This window comes from Schistocerca cancellata, chromosome 5 (assembly GCF_023864275.1).
Source record: "Schistocerca cancellata isolate TAMUIC-IGC-003103 chromosome 5, iqSchCanc2.1, whole genome shotgun sequence".
NCBI classification, from domain to species: Eukaryota; Metazoa; Arthropoda; class Insecta; order Orthoptera; family Acrididae; genus Schistocerca; species Schistocerca cancellata.
In genome coordinates this window covers 627993845-628019871 of record NC_064630.1, presented here as the reverse complement: position 1 = coordinate 628019871, position 26027 = coordinate 627993845, and the positions used below count along the sequence as shown (strand labels likewise).

Below are 26027 nucleotides of genomic sequence, written 5' to 3'. Positions count from 1 at the left end.
AGAACGTTCTGGGAAGAGGCGGACGACCTATTTCATTCTCCCAAATGCATCTCAGGATATGACCGCGATGAGAAAGTTCGAGAAATTAGCTAACATAGAGGCTTACCAACATCATTCTTCCCACGCGCCATTCGCGAGTGGAAAAGGGAAGGGAAGGAATCAGTTAGTGGTATCCGAAGTACCCTCCACCACACACCTTTAGGTGGCTTGCGGACTACGACGTAGATGTGGAAGGTAATTCACACGCTGGTCTGTGGGCCTACACCACTCTGATAGAAATACTCCAGGACTACGATCTCTTGACTAGATTGCTAAAGTTTTCATGGATATGAAGTAACCCACTAGAAATCAAATGTTCGCTAAGGCTATCAATTTGTCAAAATGGTTCAAATGGCTCTGAGCACTATGGGACTTAACATTTGAGGTCATCAGTCCCCTAGAACTTAGAACTACTTAAACCTAACTAACCTAAGGACGTCACACACATCCATGCCCGAGGCAGGATTCGAACCTGCGACCTATCAATTTGTCAGTTAAAAATAAATGTAACGAATGAAATGCATTATATTTTAATAGTTAAGTTTTCTGTATTGCGTAACACATAGAAGATTGCGTAATTTATCAAAGCATTCTCTAGAAAACGGCATTACGAATTGCTTGAGAAAAATATCGTTTTGCGAAGCACTATGAGAACAGATGCAATGCCGGCCGCGGTGGTCGTGCGGTTCTAGGCGCTCCAGTCCGGAGCCGCGCTGCTGCTACGGTCACAGGTTCGAATCCTGCCTCGGGCATGGATGTGTGTGATGTCCTTAGGTTAGTTAGGTTTAATTAGTTCTAAGTTCTAGGGGACTGATGACCACAGCAGTTGAGTCCCATAGTACTCAGAGCCATTTGAACCATTTGAACAGATGCAATAGCTTCTTGCTGCCTGAAAACTGGGAGAAAGTTGCCCTTGTTAAGACAAATAGCATATTAGAATAGAAACGTTATCTTTGAATATATCTATCATAGTTACGTCTAGAAAGTATTGCGATATACTGAACTGTACCGACGGCGTTAAAAAGAGAATTAAATGCGGACGAACGGTTCAACGTTTAACAAGCAGAAATTTTATGGGGTGGTGTATGTAATTGAAACTGACATTCTAGTATTGTATTGCGAGTAAAAGTAATATTAAATGAATGAAATTCTGCCATTTCTATTGTAATAAATGTCTTATCGTAAGTTAGCAGTAATCGGATGCGCATCTTGATGTTTTCGCAGCGCAGGACTGATCGATTAAATTTGTTTGTTTATTTATCCTGATACAATCAGGGGGCCGTGAGGCTCTCTTTTACTTCGGACGAGGGTTTCACATATACAGTATCTTTTTTACATCATAGTTACCTAAGAAATAACAATTTTAACATGGCAGATATAGTATTAAAATGATGTGGGTGTCTATAGACATAATGTGAGTAAATAATACTGACTAAGAACTAATAGAGTCACACTAACACCACTTTTACTACTATTGCGGGGTAGGAGCGCGGTCTGGCGCGCCTTACCACGGTTTGCCCAGCTCCCCCCGTCGGAGGTTCGAGTCCTCCCTCGGGCATGGGTGTGTGTGTGTTGTCCTTAGCGTAAGTTAGTTTAAGTTAGGTTAAGTAGTGTGTAAACCTAGCGACCGATGACCTCATCAGTTTGGTCCCTTAGGAACTTAACTACCACTACTGCTGCGTCCGTTGCTAACAAAGATAACAATAAAATAATAATAATAATAATAATAATAATTGTGGCAGATACAAAAAGAGTTAACAAGTGTACAAAATATATATTTTCTGATATAAGGAGTTCTGGGAAAGGGTAATTCAAGGAGACTGCACCAGCTAAAATTACTCTAAAATGAGGAAGATCTGGTTGGGAAAAATGAGATGTAAAATGGTAACCAGTACGTACAGGGGCAATGATTCTCATTATTGTTGCTCCAGTAGTTATGGCATTAACCGTCTTTTGAAACTGGAGATGTTACCCAGTTCTCTAACATAATGAGGAGAATTGTCCATGCCATGGGTAAAAAAATACATCGCAATACCTTCTAGACGAAACCGTTATAGTTGTATTCACTGAGTAGGACTTCGAGAAAGGGACCGAAAGATGCAGTGGGACAGAATGGATCTTATTCTGGTGGTTACGCGTGTTTCTACCATGTTTTTCAGACAAAAGCGTTAACGTCGATGAGAGATATGAGGGAGAGTGTACGCTATTCAGACAGTACAGGAGAGAGAGTGTATCGGAATCTCTGCGCTTCTCTGCAAGCAGCCAGGACAGCTGTGGGTATGATGGTGGAAAATGATGGAGGACTCGAACGTCAGAGTTATATCGAACACAGGCACGGAGATACACTATGCCTTCGTGCACAATGTATATATGAGCTCAGCCCAATTTATGATTTCATCTTTTCCTACTGCTAGACACTTTGCGAAGCGAGGGAAGTTGATCTTTGTCCCATTTAGGATTGAAGATTGTAGGAATTCCCGATATTTCCTTCTAATGAGCCTAGAATCACTAACCTGTACAGCTTGGATTCTAGGTTGTTTGAGCTGTAACCCTCTATTCTGTGCCGATTTGATAATGCATACCGATCGGAATTGAGTTCCTTGTTAGCTGACTTCAGGTTTATTGGTTTTGCACTTAGCGTCAGCTAGAGGTGTACATGTGGTATTTGCAATAGGATAAAAGTGATGACACAATGACATACAATGAATAGAGTGTAGGACCGAACACAGAACCCTTGGAGCGCCTGAAACTACTTGCCTCAGTGTGACTTCATGGTGCCGGACACGGTGCATTGAGCGAGATGTCAAGTCTTTCTTACTTTCTCGTTATGTGTGCCTTATGTTTTGTTCATAGCTTCTTATTTACCTTTTGTGGCGAAAACCGTTTCTTTCAAACACTCCTTTTAAGTGTAGAATCTCATCTTGCTGACTGCTCTCGTCACCAGCGCCATGTGCTTCTGAACGGCCAGCTACACAGCTCATTAAGGTGTCAGCCTCCATTGATAACACGCCAGGAGTGTAGCAAGTGGTATATCTAGATTTCTGTCTGTGATCTTATAGCTTACGTCTTCAGTTAACCATGCTAGGATAGGTAGGATGAGTGCATGCAGTGTGTGGAAGGATGACGACCTGGCCGCAGTTCGCAAACAGCTGAATGAGTTTTTGCCTGCACTCATCCGCCCACAGGCTGTTGCCTGAGGCTGTAGCGATGGCGAAGATTATGGCGCCTCGCATGGGACACCTCAGGTGGGACACGATCTCTGCTGCCGAGTCGCATCCTAGTGTGCCCCACGAGATAGACCCGCCCTCAACGCAGGGTGAGTGGCGGGTGGTAACGTATTCGCGTTGCTGGAGGCAGAGGCCCAGTGTGGAGAAAAGCCATCTGACCTCACCTGTTCACTCTGTGGGTGGACGGGTTGACGTTCCTTCAGCAGGATCGGAGCAGGCACAAGGGGGGAGGGAGGGGTTTCAGAAACTAACGTACACGATAATGTGTAACTCACATGAATTAGCAGACTTCAAGCCAAGGGAAATTCAATTGAGAGATAATGTAATAGCGAGGTAATATACCAATGGCCGATTTAACCATTGTCTCATCTTCATATAATATATGAAGGGCTTATTTCAATAGTGGTACAAGTCCATTACCTCCACTTTTATGTCTATAACGCTTCTGAAATTAATGACCAAAACAAACAGAAAGAAAGGTTCATCTCTAGCAAGAAGCCATATGCTTGAATATTTTTGGTATCTCAACTGCAGATTTTCCAGCGCTCATTTAACTTTAGGACTCTGTACATCAATATGAAAAAAATGGACGTTTACCGCTATTGAAATAAGCTCTTCATATCATACATGAGAATCTTTATCCTCTTCGTTTTCATTGGAGTGTTACTAGTACAACGTTTGTAATGATCACTGGTCTTGCACAGACGACAACTATTTTGTAAATTATTTGTTATTTCACTTCGTGTGTACATGAAACTTTCATGACAACATTAGTGATTTGCCCAAAACTAGGAGGAAATTCCTTTAATTTTGGTTTTGACGCTCTAAGATGACCATGGATGATGATTAGTTGTTTTCCAATTTACGTGAAAGCTGTTCAGTGATTTTGCAAAATGCGGACGGACTGCAGTAAAATATCCTGGAGAGGATTAGAAGCAAAAAATGTCATACACACATACGGCCTCAAATAAGTTGTTAGTGAGGTACACCCTCTTGAAATTAGAGATGAAAGATCTTTGACAGTGTAGGTCTCTGTGGAAGTGAAAGTACTCACAACAGCACACCATCCGAGTAGAAATATTCTGCCTGTACTAACTTTTTAGCTCCACACTCAAGAGAGCTCTGGCCGATAATCCCTGCCCAGGTCAAGGCTGAACCAGTGCTGATGGTTTCCTGTCACTTAGCTATGGGCATTCTCCGCAGCCCATACGCGGGTGTTGTGAAGGTTGACGATACGGACCCTCGCGGAAGCAGCTTCGTCTGCGAATAGGATGGTTGACACAAATCGCAGCACCGGGGTGGCTTGCACGATGAAGGAGTGAGAAAACCCTCGCCGCAGAGGCAAGGCCATGGGACAGAGATTCCCAAACTTCTCCTCTTACGGAACACTTCGGGATCCTGGTACTTTGGTGGAACGCGTTGTTTGTTTGAAACGTTAATAAAAGTAAGAACATTTTTAAAGAATGAGATAAACTTAGTTTTATGCAGTGATCACTTTAATTTTAAATAGTAACACTGAAGCCATAGTAATACTAAGAAAAATAAGAATGTCGAAAAAACCACCATGTTATTAATAGCTTTTTCGCAGAGCACTTACTCACTTCCCACGGAACACGTTTGGGAAACTCTGCCGTAGGCAAAGGACCCCCAAGCTCTGTAAATGACGCTGGTAGTGGCATTTCTCGTCGAGGACGTTCCACACGTCCATCTGGCTTACGCCATGCTGGCGGGCCATCTACAGGGTGTTTCAAAAATGACCGGTATATTTGAAACGGCAATAAAAACTAAACGATCAGCGATAGAAATACACCGTTTGTTGCAATATGCCTGGGACAACAGTACATTTTCAGGCAGACAAACTTTCGAAATTACAGTAGTTACAATTTTCAACAACAGATGGCGCTGCGGTCTGGGAAACTCTATAATACGATATTTTCCACATATCCACCATGCGTAGCAATAATATGGCGTAGTCTGAATGAAATTACCCGAAACCTTTGACAATGTGTCTGGCGGAATGGCTTCTTATGCAGATGAGATGTACTGCTTCAGCTGTTCAATTGTTTCTGGATTCTGGCGGTACACCTGATCTTTCAAGTGTCCCCACAGAAAGAAGTCACAGGGGTTCATGTCTGGCGAATAGGGAGGCCAATCCACGCCGCCTCCTGTATGTTTCGGATAGCCCAAAGCAATCACACGATCATCGAAATATTCATTCAGGAAATTAAAGACGTCGGCCGTGCGATGTGGCCGGGCACCATTTGAATAAACCATGAGGTGTTCGCAGTGTCGTCTAAGGCAGTTTGTACCGCCACAAATTCACGAAGAATGTCCAGATAGCGTGATGCAGTAATCGTTTCGGATCTGAAAAATGTGCCAATGATTCCTTTGGAAGAAATGGCGGCCCACACCAGTACTTTTTGAGGATGCAGGGACGATGGGACTGCAACATGGGGCTTTTCGGTTCCCCATATGCGCCAGTTCTGTTTATTGACGAAGCCGTCCAGGTAAAAACAAGCTTCGTCAGTAAACCAAATGCTGCCCACATGCATATCGCCGTCATCAATCCTGTGCACTATATCGTTAGCGAATGTCTCTCGTGCAGCAATGGTAGCGGCGCTGAGGGTTTGCCGTGTTTGAATTTTGTATGGATAGAGGTGTAAACTCTGGCGCATGAGACGATACGTTGACGTTGGCGTCATTTGGACCGCAGCTGCAACACGGCGAACGGAAACCTGAGGCCGCTGTTGGATCACCTGCTGCACTAGCTGCGCGTTGCCCTCTGTAGTTGCCGTACGCGGTCGCCCTACCTTTCCAGCACGTTCATCCATCACGTTCCCAGACCGTTGAAATTTTTCAAAAAGATCCTTTATTGTATCGCTTTTCGGTGCTTTGGTAACATTAAACCTCCGTTGAAAACTTCGTCTTGTTGCAACAACACTGTGTTCTAGGCGGTGGAATTCCAACACCAGAAAAATCCTCTGTTCTAAGGAATAAACCATGTTGTCTACAGCACACTTGCACGTTGTGAACAGCACACGCTTACAGCAGAAAGACGACGTACAGAATGGTGCAACCACAGACTGCGTTGTCTTCTATATCTTTCACATCACTTGCAGCGCCATCTGTTGTTGAAAATTGTAACTACTGTAATTTCGAAAGTTTGTCCGCCTGAAAATGTACTGTTGTCCCAAGCATATTGCAACAAACGGTGTATTTCTATCGCTGCTCGTTTAGTTTTATTGCCGTTTCAAATATACCGGTCATTTTTGAAACACCCTGTAGTTGCTGCTGATCGTATCCTACACTGTTCAGTACTTTCTACTTGCACCTTCGAGAGGGTGGAACGCAATTCCTGCCACATGACCGTAAGGCCCTCTTTGCTCCTTATGCACTTATGGATCGTTTCCCGCAGTTTTTCAAAATATTTGTTTGGGCTTCAACTGTGTCTACGTTTGAAACCTGTGATCGGACACATTGCACTGTTGTTTTCTACAGAGGTCGCAGATCACGCTGTACAGCAAGATGTGGGAGTTCATGAACTCACGGAAGAACGTGTTCGTGCGCACGTACGACGAAGGTATCCGGCGAGTGCGGACCTCCAAGGGCAAGTACGCGCTGCTCATCGAGTCTCCCAAGAACGATTACATCAACGAGCGGGAGCCGTGCGACACCATGAAGGTCGGCCGCAACCTGGATGCCAAGGGCTTCGGAGTCGCTACCCCGCTAGGATCGCCTCTCAGGTAAGTACGGAACCGTCTGCGTTCACTGCAGCGGTCTGCTTAAACAGCTGCTCCGGCGTTTGCCCAAGCCACCAGTGCGCCCAAGTGGGGTTATTTATACACTCCTGGAAATTTAAATAAGAACACCATGAATTCATTGTCCCAGGAAGGGGAAACTTCATTGACACATTCCTGGGGTCAGATACATCACATGATCACACTGACAGAACCACAGGCACATAGACACAGGCAACAGAGCATGCACAATGTCGGCACTAGTACAGTGTATATCCACCTTTCGCAGCAATGCAGGCTGCTATTCTCCCATGGAGACGATCGTAGAGATGCTGGATGTAGTCCTGTGGAACGGCTTGCCATGCCATTTCCACCTGGCGCCTCAGTTGGACCAGCGTTCGTGCTTGACGTGCAGACCGCATGAGACGACGCTTCATCCAGTCCCAAACATGCTCTATGGGGGACAGATCCGGAGATCTTGCTGGTCAGGGTAGTTGACTTACACCTTCTAGAGCACGTTGGGTGGCACGGGATACATGCGGACGTGCATTGTCCTGTTGGAACAGCAAGTTCCCTTGCCGGTCTAGGAATGGTAGAACGATGGGTTTCGATGACGGTTTGGATGTACCGTACACTATTCAGTGTCCCCTCGACGATCACCAGTGGTGTACGGCCAGTGTAGGAGATCGCTCCCCACACCATGATGCCGGGTGTTGGCCCTGTGTGCCTCGGTCGTATGCAGTCCTGATTGTGGTGCTCACCTGCACGGCGCAAAACAAGCATACGACCATCATTGGCACCATGGCAGAAGCGACTCTCATCGCTGAAGACGACACGTCTCCATTCGTCCCTCCATTCACGCCTGTCGCGACACCACTGGAGGCGGGCTGCACGATGTTGGGGCGTGAGCGGAAGACGGCCTAACGGTGTGCGGGACGGTAGCCCAGCTTCATGGAGACGGTTGCGAATGGTCCTCGCCGATACCCCAGGAGCAACAGTGTCCCTAATTTGCTGGGAAGTGGCGGTGCGGTCCCCTACGGCACTGCGTAGGATCCTACGGTCTTGGCGTGCATCCGTGCGTCGCTGCGGTCCGGTCCCAGGTCGACGGGCACGTGCACCTTCCGCCGACCACTGGCGACAACATCGATGTACTGTGGAGACCTCACGCCCCACGTGTTGAGCAATTCGGCGGTACGTCCACCCGGCCTCCCGCATGCCCACTATACGCCCTCGCTCAAAGTCCGTCAACTGCACATACGGTTCACGTCCACGCTGTCACGGCATGCTACCAGTGTTAAAGACTGCGATGGAGCTCCGTATGCCACGGCAAACTGGCTGACACTGACGGCGGCGGTGCACAAATGCTTCGCAGCTAGCGCCATTCGACGGCCAACACCGCGGTTCCTGGTGTGTCCGCTGTGCCGTGCGTGTGATCATTGCTTGTACAGCCCTCTCGCAGTGTCCGGAGCAAGTATGGTGGGTCTGACACACCGGTGTCTTTTTTCCATTTCCAGGAGTGTAGTTTCTGGAGAATCAGAAAACGTGAAGTATGTGATGCATAGAACAAATAGTGACAACGATTGATAGCGGAGTTGTGGGCTCATCATTAATAATACAGTTTTGTGAAGACATCAGGAATAGCACCTTCTTGTGGCATTTAACTCAACAGCGTTTCTTTGGCATGGCGCCAGCATATCCCTTCGTGTCGGCGATAGTCCAGTTTGAAGTCACGAGTGGCGCTCTGGGTGCTGTACAGTCTGACGGAAGATAAAACTGAGATTGCTGTGTAGTAAAGTTTCTTTTATCCTTTTTACATTATCTATTATTTATGATAGAATCATAATGGTATCGGTCTACAATGGCCATCTGCAGATACTATAGATAGTATTTTGTGAAAAAATATTAATGATTTGTCAAAACAACTATGTGGGGTAAGTTCCTATGGGACCAAACCGCCGAGGTCATCGGTCCCTAGGCTTACGCACTCATTAATTTCACTTAAACTAACTTACGCTAAGGGCAACACACATACCCACGCCCTAGGGAGGACTCGAACCTCCGACAGGGGCGCCGGCTGGAGTGGCCGAGCGGTTCTAGGCGCTACAGTCTGGAACCGCGCGACCGCTACAGTCGCAGGTTCGAGTCCTGCGTCGGACATGGATGTGTGTGTGTTGTCCTTAGGTTAGTTAGGTTTAAGTAGTTCAAAGTTCTAGGGGACTGATGACCTCAGCAGTTAAGTCCTATAGTGCTCAGAGCCATTTTTTTTCCCGACAGGGGCAGCCGCGCGAACTGTGGTAAGGCACCTGAGACCGCGCAACTGTTCCACGCGGCATGATTTGTCAGTGCATGAACACTGTATGTTACCATGATCATTCATCCACCTAGCACCCACACATAGTATCTGAAGATTTGCACTGTAGGCCTAAACCGATTATGATTGTGTCATAAAAAAAGTGATTGTATTAATAGTACAAAATGATTTTTCATAATAAGTCAATCATCGCCTCCGTAAACGGAATATCTTTTCTTTTTCTTCAGATTTGTTGAATTATTCCGTAAGTGTCACTCCTAGTTAGGCACAAAAAATTTATAAAATTAGTTCTTATCAGAAACTAATTGCCAAGGTGCAATAAGGAATCACTTAAATAACTGTCCTAGAGCATCGAGGCAACTTGTACCTTATGCATTATAGTTGACAGATCTTTTGATAAAGAGTTTTTAGTACATGCAATGTCTAATCTTAAATAAAATGATAGTTTCAAGTAGTACACTATCTGATGAAAAGAACGCTGACACTCCTGTGTAATTCGGAGCTGACAACTAGATGTCACAAGAGACGGACCCATCAGCACAAAAACTGAAAACTGGCAGGGGGCGGTGACTGCTGTGCCGTCAGTAGAAAACCAGTACCAGCAGTATGGGCAGGTCACGGGAGCTCATTAACTTCGAACGTAGCCATTGGATGTTACCTGAGTAACAAATCCAGCAGGGAAATTCCGCCGCGCGGGATTAGCCGAGAGGTCTTAGGCGCTGCAGTCATGGACTGTGCGGCTGGTCCCGGCGGAGGTTCCAGTCCTCCCTTGGGCATGGGTGTGTGTGTTTGTCCTTAGGATAATTTAGGTTAAGTAGTGTGTAAGCTTAGGGACTGATGAGCTTAGCAGTTAAGTCCCATAAGATTTCACACACATTTGAACATTTGAGGGAAAGATGTCCAACTCATGGTGTGCTGTGTACCATATCGTGGCCTGTAGAACGTTCGTCTCTATGAATCGTCTTATTGTATTAATGTACTGTAGAGACATGTACAGGCTGTGAAACGTATGATACGAATCTGTAAAGCTTGTTGGTGTGCAGTAAATCGTTGGATGTGACCCTAGTTTAATATTGTTTGCGTAATATGTTACGTGAAAGTTTCAAAATACCGTATACATGTAAACAATCTGCGAGGGTCTTGAATTTCTTCAATGATAGCTCTCTTTCACTCTAGCACAATAGAAAAACACTTTTAATAAATTCTGTACGTATTCTGGAAACAATCGACATACATGTTTAGCTGCTTCACTACGTTTTATTCTGTATAACTCCCCTATTTTCCGCTTAATGGGTTCACCCAATATCTTCGCAGCTACCATTTTTTTCCTTTTTTTTTGTAGTCATCAGTCCTCTGACTGGTTTGATGCTGACCATTTACTAGTTGCAAACCAGAACGTACGCCTCCAATGTCTTTTGACAGGGTGTATGAGAGGAAAGACGCATTCTGTGAGTAATATTTGTTTTAACATGTATCTACAACCTGACAAACATTGTAGAGTGTTATCCACCGACATGAGAAAATGACGGTCATACCACTCGAGATGTGTTTTTTACGCTCGGGCGCGGGTCAGATTCTTGATCAGAATGAGCCAGACTAGACTGTGCATCCACAACAGGTGCTGACGTCTTTGGGACTGATGGCACTGTTATATCGGAACCTCTTCTCCAGTCGTAGCCTGACACAAGCTAGGTAGGTGCCTGTCGTGAACCACGTATCGTTTACAAACTAAAATCTAAACTAACTGGACGCCCTAAAGCGTAATAAAGAGCGAACGCTACGACGGCAAGCAAAGCGAGTGAAATCAGTACCTACCAGAATGGCCACAAGCGTCTTAAACAACAGCACACGCAATCAGAGATCCACAAAGCGACGTAACAGTTGTGTTTGAAAACCGATCAACGGCCAATGCCATGCGACTTATTTGCCGTGACGCCTGGAATCACGGCCGCCGAAAGCGGAGCTACTCTCACCGCCAGTCTCTGAGCCGTCCTCCATGTTGCTGGATGACTCACTCACAATGAAACGCATTGTAAAAGCATCTATGCCAAGTGACAACGGTGCCAGCTTATTTCCGGACACTGCTGCGCCGTTTATATCAGAAGATCCCTTGTTTACATCAGCAGTTAGCAGAAGGAAACATTGCAACTGCGGAAAAAGTTACATACCGTAAGACAGTACTGATTTAAGTTTTCGAAGGGTTTCCAAATTACTCCAGGGGAAGGCTGGAGGCGCTCTGTAACAAATACCACCCTTATGCTTTTGACTTACTTGTGCCTCTCTTGATTCCGAGCCCGCATCTCGTGGTCGTGCGGTAGCGTTCTCGCTTCCCACGCCCGGGTTCCCGGGTTCGATTCCCGGCGGCGTCAGGGATTTTCTCTGCCTCGTGATGGCTGGGTGTTGTGTGCTGTCCTTAGGTTAGTTAGATTTAAGTAGTTCTACGTTCTAGGGGACTTATGACCACAGCAGTTGAGTCCCATAGTGCTCAGAGCCATTTGACCCATTTTTTTCTTGATTCCGACGTCGGCGTGGTGTCTAAGTTAGCTACTGTGCACGCCGCACACGTTGAGATGGCAGTATGCCGGAAGCTGGAGTGCTTAGTAGAATCTCGCATGTGTTGTGTCCTCAACATGGAGTACAGAGGGAAGCTCATTGTCCCGCTGGAATTCAGCTTCAATGAATGTAAGGAAGGAAGAGTATGAATCCGAATTACTATATAAGAAAACTCTTAGGTTGCACTCATCTAGTGCGCTGTTTCCATGAGATGATGAACTCTCCAGTACTGTGTAACCGTAGCCTTTCAAACGTTCGTAGTATTTCAGTACCATCTGTAGATGTACTGTGCTTTCACTTTGGATTATTTACTTAATCTGAAAAAATTCCTGAAGAAGTTGTGACATGAACCAACCCATGGTCGATGTCGTTTTTGGATCCATAAGGTAATGACGCTGTGGTGAGTGGCGTCATGTATTCAAACAGAATTCTGACAATGTCTTTCAAATTATTGTTTTGGCTGGTAGGTTGTCGCAACAGACGTGCAGCGTAGCCCCACGTCTTTTTCAGATTATAAAACGACGGTTTGGTTGTGGATTGGTGATACTAACGAATGTTAAGTAAAATATTTTATTTATGGTGCCATACTGACTGTAGTGTACCCCGAAGTGTGCGATGGATTTAAAGGAGAAATTGTGATCGTAAATTGGCGAAAGCACAGACCGTAAAGCGTTGAGAATAACTGCAGTTCTTCCCAGTACGTAATTTACGTATACTGTCCTGAAGATGAGCGGTTTCTGTCCAACGTTTTGATGTCATGGGTCGTAGCAGGCGATTGGTATCGGTTAGTTCTATACTTCTCATTTATTGAATGTTGCGTATCTATAAAGTCTGATGCAACTCATTCTTGTCTCATTTTCTGAACTATTCTGCAAGAAATAGCCCACTGTAGTTGAACAATGTAGCGCTCCTACTCTCATCATTTTCGACTACAGAACTTCCACTCGTTTTAACCGTAATTGAAATTTACTCCAAAAACGAGTTTTATAATTGTGGTGTCACCGCCAGACACCACACTTGCTAGGTGGTAGCCTTTAAATCGGCCGCGGTCCTTTAATATACGTCGGACTCGCGTGTCGCCACTATCAGTGATTGCAGACCGAGCGTCGCCACACGGCAGGTCTAGTCTAGAGAGAGACTCACTTGCACTCGCCCCAGTTGTACAGCTGACTTTGCTAGCGATGGTTCACTGTATACATACGCTCTCATTTGCAGAGACGACACTTTAGCATAGCCTGCAGCTACGTCATTTGCTACGACCTAGCAAGGCGCCATATTCAGTTTCTGCAACTAATTACTTCAAGACTGTATTCTGAAGAAATAATACTGTGAACCATGTACCGTCAAGAGCGACGTTCATCATTAATGGATTAAAGTTAAGTATCGAACTAATTGCGTCCGCTTTCTGAATTCTAATTCCTTGTCATGTTCCAGACCTCACGTCAGTATAGTCCTTCCCTCCTCACGCCAGCCTGCGTGAGCTAAAACGCGTGCATTGCGGTCTCCTCTAGTAACACGGTGTTGGCTCTTCTGCCAACACAACAATAATTATTCAAGACCAGGAAAGATCACTATCGACAGTTACTGATTTAATTTATTGCTTGTGTATCTGCATTCCTTTGAATTTGCATGCAACACGTGAAACTGGTGGTTTTTGAGTCAGTTTCAGCATTTTATTTTGGATGATGCTTAAATTTATTCTTAACAGAAACGTCAGAAATTGTATAACTGAATTGCACAACGTTCCCGCAATCTGCTCGCTCAGTGACAGAATTACGATCCGCTTGCCGTGTTACCACTCTGTAACAAACAATCCTGTCAAAACTCTTGATGCAAAGCAGTCAAAGATACAATGCACATACAAAGGTAGCTGAATACGATTTTTGTGATGTGACAATAATTGTTCTTTTTTTTCTTTCTCCTTTATTATGTTTCAATGCCCCATTGGAGCGGGCTGTCAGCAGCATATGCACTACTCTTTAGCCGAAAGACAGTAACTATACGAAGAAGACATTTAAAATAACAGAATGGAGAAAATATGGGGTACATAGATACAAAAAATAGGGAACAGTACGGAAGAGAACAGACAAAAAGGGGAGGGGACTACAAAATGGAGATAAAAACCGGAAAAAAATTAGCGCACATAAATCAAAACTACACCAAATCATAAAAGTATCGACGGACGGCGTAGCACATAACAATCACTGACAATAAAGCTATGTACAAGTCCAGCAAACAATTAAAATCACAGTACTTGACGCACAGGAGAACAGCACCAAACACAACACTGACGTAGTACAGAGAGGATCTGCCTGGGGCATACAAACGAGGGAGGAGGGTATAATTGTTCTTTCAAGTGTTCTTTTTTATATGGATATTATAATGACCTAAATTAGAAAAGTGAACATTATATAATGAAATAATTATACTGAAGCATTTCAGTTTTATATTGGAATTAGAAAACGTAAGTATGAAGGCGTTCAGTAAGCAATGCGACAGATTTTTTCCAAGGCTAGTTTCAGTTGAAAAAATGCATAATTGCTTGTGGGACATTGTGGAATATTACTGTTTCAGCACAACAGTTTCGTGATATTCCGTTAGGTGGAGTCGCTATACGTAGTCGTCAAAATGTCGTTTGTAACGTAGGTGCGTCTTGTCACGGTTGGCGTGGCTCCCCCCGTCGGAGGTTCGAGTCCTCCCTCGGAAATGGACGTGTGTGTTGTCCTTAAAGTTAGTTTAAATTAGATTAAGTAGTGCGTAAGGCTAGGGACCGATGATGTCAGCAGTTTGATCCCATAGTCCTTGCCACAAGTATTTTTAACGTAGGTGCGTTCAAAGCAGAGAGTTATCACTAAGTTTCTTTCGGCGGAAAACCTGAGCATCTCAGATATTCATAGACGATTGCATAATGTCTACGGAGACCTGCTATTGAACAAAAGCACGGTGAGTAGTTGGGTGACGCGTCCGTCATCATCACAACAAGCTCGCGCAAACTTGTCCTATCTTCTGCATGTCGGCTGTGACATGTTGGTACGTGCGGACACTCCCATTCGAGGTGATTGACAAATCACAATGAAACAATTCGCCACGCAATTCGACGTCTCTCTCTGTACTGCTGACCCACTCGTCCACAGTTGGGGTACTCAAAGGTGTGTGTTCTCTGGCTTCGTCGCCGTCTAACAAAAGACCATGAAAGGCAACGAAAGATCAGGTGTGCGGATTATCTTGCGCGTTAAGAGACTGATCGTGACAATTTTGTGTCAGACATCTTCACAGGCGATGATACGTTGGTTCATCGCTTCGAACCTGAAACAAAACGGCAATCCATACAAGTAGGCCGGCCGGAGTGGCCGAGCGGTTCTAGGCGCTACAGTCTGGAACCGCACGACTGCTACGGTCGCAGGTTCGTATCTTGCATCGGGCGTGGATGTGTGTGATGTCCCTAGGCTAGTTAGGTTTAAGTAGTTCTAAGTTCAAGGGGACTGATGACCTCAGATGTTAAGTCCCATAGTGCTCAGAGCCATTTGAACCATACAAGTATGCACCCTGAGAAAAGCTCACAAAACTTCACTGGACTGGTCTTCCTCATCCATTCTACAGCACTGATCTTGCGTCTTCCAGCTTCCATCTGTTTAGCCCAATGAAAAATATTGCAAACGGCTATAAGCCCTATGGGACTGAACATCTGAGGTCATCAATCCCCTAGACTTAGAACTACATAAAAGTAACTAACCTAAGGACATCACACATATCCATGCGTGAGGCAGGATTCGAACCTGCGACCGTAGCAGTAGCGGGGTTCCGGACTGAAGCTCCTAGAACCGCTCGGCCAGGCCCAATGAAGGATGCACACCTCGTGAAACAATACGTGGATGATGGGAAGGTGATCGATGTAGCAGGAAGCTGTCTCTGACGCCGACGAGTAGAGTGATACCATCCGGGCATACAGACCTTCCCATAACTTGACATAAGGCCGTGGCAATGAAGGAAATTTATGTTGACAAGTAGGGTCTTGTAGGCAAAAGAGTGAGGAGTGATGCGATGTATTGGAATCTCAATAAAACACAGGAAACAAAAACGGAAAATTATACCCCTCCTCTATGCCCTACCTGCTTCCCCATCCACTGTCTGCAAGAAATGGTGTACTCTACCATTTCTAGGTCTGGTATCACAGACTATAGCCAAAGCACTGAAATCCTGCAAGTATAGGGTTTCCTACTATGTCAGAAACACTACAGCCCAGTGTGTTTTTAATAGCAAAGATAAGATCCAGTTGTTAGCCAACAGTGGGGTATACAAAATCACCTGTTCTGATTGTGACAAATTTTACATTGGTCAGTCAGGCAGAGACATATCAACTAGGCTGGCTGAACATGAACGCAGCTGGAGGTTGCAGAATTCAGGCTCTGCATTTGCTGAGCATGTACTGAGTGAGGGTCACAACTACCAGCCAGTGTCCCATGTACTTCACTTAGCAAACAAAGGCCATAAACTCAACCTGCTGGAAGCCCTGGAAATTAACAAACATCTTGCTCACAGTCCAGATCTCATCCTAAATGACCAGACACAACTCAACACTTCCCCTCTCCTATTCTTCATATAATCATCTTTGTTGTTCATTACTTCCCACACTCTCTCTTCCTACATATTCCCATTTTCCTGTAGTCATTAAGTTGTTTTATTTGTTGCTGTTGTCTTTGTATTCCACATATGCTGTAGTTTCAGTAGTTAAGGGTTTGCTTTTAACTTGTACTTGTATTACTCTCCATGTTTAACTCCTCTTGTAGTTGTCTCATCAAATACTGTTCATATTTTACTTTGCTCATTTATTTAATGTAAACTGGTATACAGCCACTGCTTTGATTATAATGTTAATGTTAAAATGCAGTACCACCACACTCTCAAACTGTAGGTTCCCTCAAACACCTCAATTTTCCTGCATTTATTAATTTCTGTTTATCGTATTGATATGGCTTAAGTTCCTCATGTATTCTGTATTTACATTGACAACTGTCTCTTCTTTTTTAATTGGTTGTGTATCACTCTCCATGTTTCATACCTCTTGATGTAGCCTTGCCTAGTACTAATTTTATCTTATTTCAATAGCTTTGTTTATTAATAGAAACTGTTATGTAGGCATGCTATTATTATTTTGTGCTAAAGGTTTCCCTGTCAACTCCATTGTTATTTATGTACTGTTCAGTTTTTACTATTTCATTGCAAAGATGTTACTCACTGTATGTTTCTACTTCACTCTAGATGTGTTACTTCTCTTCCAATGTTGTCTGCTAACATTTAACTTCTTTGGTGATAATACTCAGTAAATGCCTGAAGATGGCCTTGTGAGCCGAAAAACCGGTTAGCAATAAAAATAATATTGTAGAACAAAAGCAAACTGGTGCTTTTTATTTATTATCTCAATAAAACCGACCTGCCGTCAAGAAGAAGAATGTTTTGCATTATTTATTGAACGCCCATCGTATCTGGTTTTAGATGTGGCAGATGAATTGAACTTACAGATACTGCAGCATCACAACAAATGAAAAGACAGATGCCCACTGAATGGAACTCCCGTAGATTCAATATATTCGTATTATAATCGCCGGGAACTGCACGACCTTTGACGTGGCACCGAGTGGACGCGCTTGAGTTCGCAGAGTGCTGCTCGGGTAGGGTGCCCGCCACGGCACACGGCGGGTAACAGCCCTCGGCCGACGGCGCTCCGCGGCGGTGTTTAGCCGGCTAAGGCACCGCGCAGCCACTAGGCGTGCCTGCGAAGACGGGCCATTTCCATATCAAAGCGGCCGCTATTAGGATCCTGCGTGCGACACGCGCCTCCGCCGCTTTCCTTACGTTTCCCCCGAGTTTTCCTCATTTGAATACGGCGGCCGGAATGCGCGCGGCGCGGTAATGGCGCGTGAGCCCGGCCCGTGGCTGGCCGCGCGGCTACTACATATTCATGTCGGCCCGTGACGAGCCGCTGCCACCGCCGCTGTCTCGCCTGCTTACACATCAGCAGCCGTCTTAAAACCAGAGTTCTGCGTCTCATTCCACGAGGAAAGTACAAAATCGAACCATAAACCGGTTGTAGGAAGAAGGGAAATAGAGCGCAGTTATACTCTTACTACGCCGCTCACACGAGTTAGGGGAACATGGTTTCGGGCGGCTACCACACTCCGTCGTGCAATAACTGATGACTCGGTATGTTACCAAATTATACCCTTATCTTTCACAGATTAATTACACAGCAAAACGTCATTAAGTTCTCAGTCGTTTACATCAAAAGAATTGAAATGTTGCTCCCGGCCAGGTTGGCGGAGCGGTTCTAGGCGCTACAGTTGAAACGTCCCCTTAGAAAAATTATACACGACTGTGCTTAAACTGACACACAATATTTTTTTTAGCGCAACGCAATCTGACTTTCAATAATCCCTGCAAAAGAATGGCCCTGACTAACATTAATCTATACCTTTCACAAATCACTCACCTCACAAAAATCTTCGTTACTCAAGCTACAGCAAAACAGCGAGCGCCACTACTGCCAGCTAAATAACAGATTCAAACTACGGAAGGCACTAACTACTAGTCGGCATAGTTAGCAAATGAAAGATTTTAATAGAGAACAAACACTGTATTTACCTTAATATTCATCAAAAGTCATAATATATACAGCAGTTCATGACATCCATTTTTACAAATTTCAAAACTCCGCCATTTCTCTCCCCACATCCACCACTGGTGGCGGCTCACCTCCAACTGCGCAACGCTACGCGCTGTTCACATCCAGCTGCCGCTGCCCAACACTACAATGGCAGGCTATGTAGGTAGGCTGTTTATGTTTTCTCAGCGGCAGCTGGATGTGAACAGCGCGTAGCGTGCGCAGTTGGAGGTGAGCCGCCACCAGTGGTGGATGTGGGGAGAGAGATGGCGGAGTTTTGAAATTTGTAAAAGTGCATGTCATGAACTGCTGTATATATTATGACTTTTGATGAATATTAAGGTAAATACATTGTTTTCTCTATTAAAATCTTTCATTTGCTAACTATGCCTACTAGTAGTTAGTGCCTTCCGTAGTTTGAATCTGTTATTTAGCTGGCAGTAGTGGCGCTCGCTGTTTTGCTGTAGCTTGAGTAACGAAGATTTTTGTGAGGTGAGTGATTTGTGAAAGGTATAGATTAATGTTAGTCAGGGCCATTCTTTTGCAGGGATTTTTGAAAGTCAGATTGCGTTGCGCTAAAAAAAAATATTGTGTGTCAGTTTAAGCACAGTCGTGTATAATTTTTCTAAGGGGACGTTTCACAATCTGCAACCGCGCGACCGCTACGGTCGCAGGTTCGAATCCTGCCTCGGGCATGGATGTGTGTGATGTCCTTAGGTTAGTTAGGTTTAAGTAGTTCTAAGTTCTAGGGGACTGCTGACCTCAGCAGTTAAGTCCCATAGTGCTCAGAGTCATTTGAACCATTTTTTGAACTGAAATGTTGGACAGGCGTTGAAAACTAAATAGAAACAATTATTCACTGGGTGCTTTTAATTCGACTTTTCGAGCTTCAATAACGTATTTGTCCTCTTGGGCGTTGATAGTGCCTAGCGCCTACACGGCATTCTCCGTGTAAGTCTATGGAGTTCACGCTGTGGTATACGTACCCATTCTACAGTGAGAGGCCATGAGAGTTCTTGGAGAGTCTGTGGTGGAACGTGACGACCACGAACAGGTCTGTCAAGCATGTCCCACGTAATGGAAGATGGGGTTTAGTTCGCGACTCACCGCCGGCCATTCCATTATTTCGATACCCAGGCTCCGCAACATATCGCCGCTGACGCCCGTCACATCGGTACTGGCGACAGAAGGAACTCAAAGCCACCGCCCTATGCAGTAGCCACCACATCGCCCAATAGGATCTGTTCAGTGTACTGCCTGGCGGTAAGGCGACCGTGGACAACGACAAGATCCGTATGGCTGTCAACACTGAAGCGTACGCGCAATAAACTACTGGCCATTAAAGTTGCTACACCACGAAGATGACGTGCTACAGACGCGAAATTTAACCGACAGAACGAAGATGCTGCGATATGCAAATGATTAGCTTTTCAGAGTATTCGCACAAGGATGGCGCCGGTGGCGACACCTACAACGTGCTGACACGAGGAAAGTTTCCAGCCGATTTCTCATACACAAACAGCGGTAGACCGGCGTTGCCTGGTGAAACGTTGTTGTGCTGCCTCGTGTAAGGAAAAGAAATGCGTGCCCTCACGTTTCCGACTTTGATAACGGTCGGATTGTAGCCTATCGCGATTGCGGTTTATCGTATCGCGACATTGCTGCTCGCGTTGATCGAGATCCAATGACTGTTAGCAGAATATGGAATCGGTGGGTTCAGGAGGGTAATACGGAACGCCTTGATGGATCCCAAAAGTCTCGTATCGCTAGCAGTAGAGATGACAGGCATCTTATCCGCATGGCTGTAACGGATGGTGCAGCCACGTCTCGATCCCTGGGACAACAGATGGGGACGTTTGCAAGACAACAACTATCTACACGAACAGTTCGACAACGTTTGCGGCAGCATGGACTATCAGCTCGGAGACCATGGCTGCGGTTACCCTTGACGTTGCATCACAGACAGGAGCGCCTGCGATGGTGTACTCAGCGACGAACCTGGGTGCACGAATGGCAACACGTCATTTTTTTGGATGAATCCAGGTTCTGTTTACAGCGTCATGATGGTCGAATCCGTGTTTGGCGACGTCGCGGTGAACGCACATTGGAAGCGTGTATTCGTCATCGCCATACTGGCGTATCACCCGGCGTGATGGTATGGGGGTGCCATTGGTTACACGTCTCGGTCACCTCTTGTTCACACTGACGCCACTTTGAACAGTGGACGTTACATTTCAGATATGTTACCACCCGTGGCTCTACCCTTCATTCGATACCTGCGAAAACCTACATTTCAGCAGTATAATGCACTACCGCATGTTGTAGGTCCTGTACGGGCCTTTCTGGATACAGAAAATGTTCGACTACTGCCCTGGCCAGCACCACGGCCGAAAATCCATCGTTTTCGAATGGAACAGACTGCCATGCACTGCACTGCCTCGCACTGCATTAAGATAATGCGTTGCATGTGCTTGGTTGAATACAACGCCGATAAATGACAACTGCCATCTACGTAACACGACACAGGTACTCGCTTACTTCGGAGGTATCACCTGGCGCTGTAATGCATAACACAGCCAAAAGATGGTGAATTATTTTAACTGTTGCCTACACCTGAAAGCGAAGATCTCAATAGACGCAGTAAGATCACAGGTGCCGCCTCCATCAAAATGGATGAACACACAGCACACTGATACATGTGTTCCGGCCTGTGTTTGGAGATTGCGAGCGCTCAAAGGTGAGTTTATCAGAGCCCTTTTCATGTGTTCCCCTAATTCCTTTGAACAGTTTATAAACCATGCGGACGGTAACAGAAAACTCTCGAGTTAGTCTCCTACAGTGAGAAAGTTAGAATAATAACAGTGTTTAGATGGTTAGCAGTGGCAAACACTGTGATTGTGTGAGCACAGTGCACTCACCAAAATGGTTCAAATGGCTCTAAGCACTATGGGACTTAACATCTGAGGTCATCAGTTCCCTAGACTTAGAACTACTTAAACCTAACTAACCTAAGGAGATCACACATGTCCATGCCCGAGGCAGGATTCGAACCTGCGACCGTAGCAGCCGCGCGGCGCCGGACTCAAGTTCCTAGAACCGCTCGAGCACAGCGGCCGGCTGCACTCACCAAAAGCAGCGAGTAATTCGCTTCACATATTACTTTGGCAAAAATAATCTGATCATGTCACGACTACGTAATCTTCCCAGTGTATTACGACGTTATCTTCTTGTCGGCTCTATAGCCGGATCGTAGAGTCATCTTGACCGATAATTTCAGCAGTCCATCTGGCCGTCATCCTCAGGTAGTAACACTGTTTTATGCTAAATTTCGCCGGAACTGATTACTACCGTTTTCATCATTGCAAAAATCAGAAAGGGTAATTTCATATCCTGCCCATTATAAAGTCGCTGTTCTTCTCAGACGTCAACTTAAGGTGCGACATAAAGTCGCGCAGGAGGCTTGCGACAATGACGTAAACGGGAGGAGACTTACGCCACTGCTGAATACGTCGCTAGAACAACTGGTTAGTTGCTGATCAAAAATACTTTTTTTGATGCGTTTCGGTCTCAATTGTAGGAACATCAAAAAGAAAAGTCCTCGTATGAAGTATGGAGTCATATTTTGCAGCCGTCAGCATTAGTGTTCAACTCTTTTCAGCCAGTTACCAGACGAGTTGCTAGTAACTGTAATGGAGCAGAGGGGGTAGCCATTCGGAAATTTTTGGTAGAGCCTATCATTTCCGACATTAACCTACAATCAAAAAAAACTGTCGACTAATGTTAGTTGGAACTGCATTGCAACTATTTTAGTTCAAATTTTGTGTGTAAGTGTTTATGAATGTTGTGTATCTGTGTACCGAGAACACCGTCCTTTCGTATCCCAAGGAGTAACCAGCAGCACCTGGGCGGGAAGGTGTCCTTGCTGCGACATGACGCGAAAGTGAACGTACAGCGCCACAGTCGTAAACGCTGGCGGAAACGATAAGTCGCTACGGAGTATGTGTCTCCGTGGGCCGAGTCAAAGACCATTACTTTTTTTTAATAGTAAGTAGAACCAGATTCAATATCTAAAGAAAAGCCCTCGTCTGCAATTAAAATATTATCTGTGTCCCTCGTTAAACAGTTCTCCGGTAAATGCATACGGCGATGACGCTCGACAGGTGTGTCCCGAACGATGCGTATCCGTCTGACCAACGAACATTTTTCAACGGTGGCAAAGGATTCTACTTTAGTTGTAGATCGTCTTTGAAAAGGCGAAGAACAACAGATCTTATCTGGCTTCTAATGATCCAAAATCCAATCTATCGTTGAAGAAACGCTACCAGCGTGTGGTAGGAAAGTAACCGATTTTCGTTTGTCATCTGTTCATTCCAGCGAAGGTCTAAACTTCAACGACGGATTTGTTTCTCAGTGTAGCCATTCTGTTTGAGCTGAAGGTTGAGGTATTCTATTTGAATTGAAAATAGTCTTGGTTGCAATTTACTCTTTTTATTAACAATGCGTTTCGCCTTCGTGGGGCATCTTCATATTATCTGTAGACACCGCAAAATATACAAACATTGGTGTATGGTCCTAGCAAACTCGATTCAAAATTTGAATAAGATTGTTGCTTACATTAAATTTTTTTCTCTTACAACCTTTCAAAAACCATGAAACGACTTACTGCTGGATTGAAGCATGCGTGAAATCACATAAACCCGTAGAGTCAAAAACCACAGATATACTTCCGTGCAAGGCGCGGGATAGAATGTTAAATAAATAATCAAACTGAAGCAAACGAACGTAATAAAGTCATACCAGCAGGCCAGAACGGTGCAAAGAGGTATATGCATTTAAGGGGCTCCGGAAAGGCTCAAAATCATGAAATGTTCAATTTTTACTTTTTTGCGTTTTCTGAATCTGCAGACTATTACCTTGTAATAGATATATAATTTATTCAATTCCGAAGACTACAATTATTTTTAAATTTTTTTTGAAATGTGTTCTACATGGGCGTGACCCACTGTGGCGCTGTTAAACTGCTGTCAAATGGTGTTATTATTAACGTCCGTGTTCATCAGGTACATTTTAGTGATGTGAGATAAAGTATGTGTTGTGGCTAACCTATTTTCAGAGACTTAGCAGCACCTGAACTGTTGAAAAAGTGTATTCACGGAAAAACTCAAAACCCCAATGAAAGTGTAAATAGTGTTATATGGTCGAGAATCCCCAAGACTTTATTTGTTGGAATAGAAACACTTCACTTTGGTGTGTATGATGCTGTTGCGACTTTCAATGATGGCAACATTGTAAGGTGCAAGGTATTTAGAAATATGGCAATGAAGATAGGTTCTAACATGGTACGAGCGATGCTTGCTTTAGACAAGGAACGCCTTCGGGCTGCAGACAGAGCTGTAAAGAGTCCAGAAATACAAGCAAGAGTAAACAGGAGGAGGAACAAGAGGAAGCTGGAGGAGGAGTTTGCAGAGGATGAAGATAATCCATCCTATGGACCTGGACTGCACTAAAAAGTTAATCCAATCTTTGTCGCTCGATTCCCAAAACTTTTATTTTCTCATACTAATTACATGTTTTCTAAGGATCTTCCAAACATATTTGTTTCAAACTTTCAGTAAATGTTACACAGTACCTTCTGCATAATTTAACACAGCCTTTTTCCAAAAAACTGTATATTTCTGAATATATAAATAAAAAATTGCAAAAAAATGTTGTGAATTTTCATTACAATTGAAAAAAGGCATCTTTAATAACTGAACTAAAATTTTGTAAAATCCCTGTGTTAAGTTGTAGCCCATATTCCAATAAATAATCTGTAAAAAGTTCAACTTCCTACCTCAAATACTTTGTGAGGAAAGATGTAATTTATAAGCGTTATTTTAACATTGCAAGTATAGGGCGTTCCGGAGCCCCTTAAACAGAATACACAGAAATGCCGTCGCAACTTCACGCCATCAAGCGGAGACACGTCAAACACAGGAATGAAGTTTGCATACAATTTTTTACCACCACAGAGATATATAAAGCTTCCGTTTGTGGGGAGTTATCGTATCAGTTAGCTTAGTTATGGAAAACTCTCGACGTCCGTGTAGCTTTCCCGCCGCACAATAAAGTTCACAACTCTTAAGTGCATAATGAGCTACCTAACAAAGATTGGTATGCTTCCTTTAACGTTTACAAATTAGAATGAAATGTCTGCCACAAATTTTATATAGGTCAAAGTGGAAAGTTTTTTCGCACGGGTTTTGAGAGCTTTTGTTAACCAAAAAATGCCAATAAAGCAGCACTTTTCATTTGCTGGAGACCTTAAGACTACTTGGCACCAGGCACCCACGCTCGACAATCTTTGCATATTAAACTACGCTCGTAAAGCCAAAAAAGCGTGATTTATTGGAAGAGATAGAAATCCTTAAACATACGTGTTCTGCTGACGAAAAATTGCTGAACGATCAGATCACTAGTAGGAATCAAAGCAGTTTTAATTCAATGATGTCAGTTTTTAAAACTTTTAGATAATTTTGGTTATGGTCTAATAGTTTTGCGTTTCGGTTTATTAATCTCCCTCCCCTAATTGATTCATTCTTAAACATGATGGTTTTCAAGTCGAGGGAGGACTTGCTGTTATAATAATTTGTTTTATCCCCAGTTATCGGGATGACGCCCATATTCCGTGATTATCTTACGGTTCATTTAGTTAAGGATGGTGTTATTATTTTATCTACTTGGGATAATTACATGGTACATTTAGTATGTGTGACTATGGTTTGATTACTTGTAACCGCTCAATTTTATTCCAGTGATTCAACCATTTTGAATATTTTTTTTAAGCGTTACGTATGCTGACTGTCATATAACTGCTTCGAGTGCTACCGATGTGTGTCCTCTGCAGTCATTGTACACAAGCCTTATTCCACTGCTCGCCTGTGTGCCCGATTGACGCTGCAGGCGTAAGGTTGTGGTAGCACCTCTGTGTATTATGTTTCAACGTGCACACTTCTTTGTGAGTGTGGTCCTGTCATTGCATCATTTTGACCTCCTGGTGTGACTTTATTTATGTATGTTTCGTTCAGTTTGACTATTTAGGTAATCATTTTCCCCGTCGTCACACTCACAAAGATGTGTGCACGTTGAAACATAATACACAGAGGTGCTACCACAACCTTACGCCTGCAGCGTCAATCGGGCACACAGGCGAGCAGTGGATACCCAGCAAACAACAGAGAACTCAACAACGAGAAACCACTTTCTTTGTGGAAGTCCGTCATTTGCATAGAGATCAACTCCAGTCTAAACAGCTGATTTAGCTCCTAGTGACACAATCGTAATCACCAATGTACGAATCCTCACGTCTGATTCGTTAAAATCCTTCTGGGCGTACTGACATGTCACCTGGCCCTGAGGAAAGCCACTGCAGCACGACCAAAACAGCGATTTGTTTTCCGTATTTTTGTACTTTGACTATTTTATAAGATGACGCGGCAGTGCACCGTGAAATGATTTCAGTG

At 44.4% G+C, this 26027-nt stretch overlaps 1 protein-coding gene across 1 annotated transcript in view; it reads left to right on the top strand.

Annotated features, from left to right (window-relative positions):
• Nucleotides 1-26027, top strand: part of LOC126187999 (glutamate receptor 1-like) — a 1505209-nt gene that overhangs the window by 1427892 nt on the left and 51290 nt on the right. Inside the window, exon 15 of the mRNA XM_049929408.1 lies at nt 6765-7009. Within this exon, the coding sequence (XP_049785365.1) occupies nt 6765-7009 (245 nt within the window). The remainder of the gene's footprint in view (nt 1-6764; nt 7010-26027) is intronic.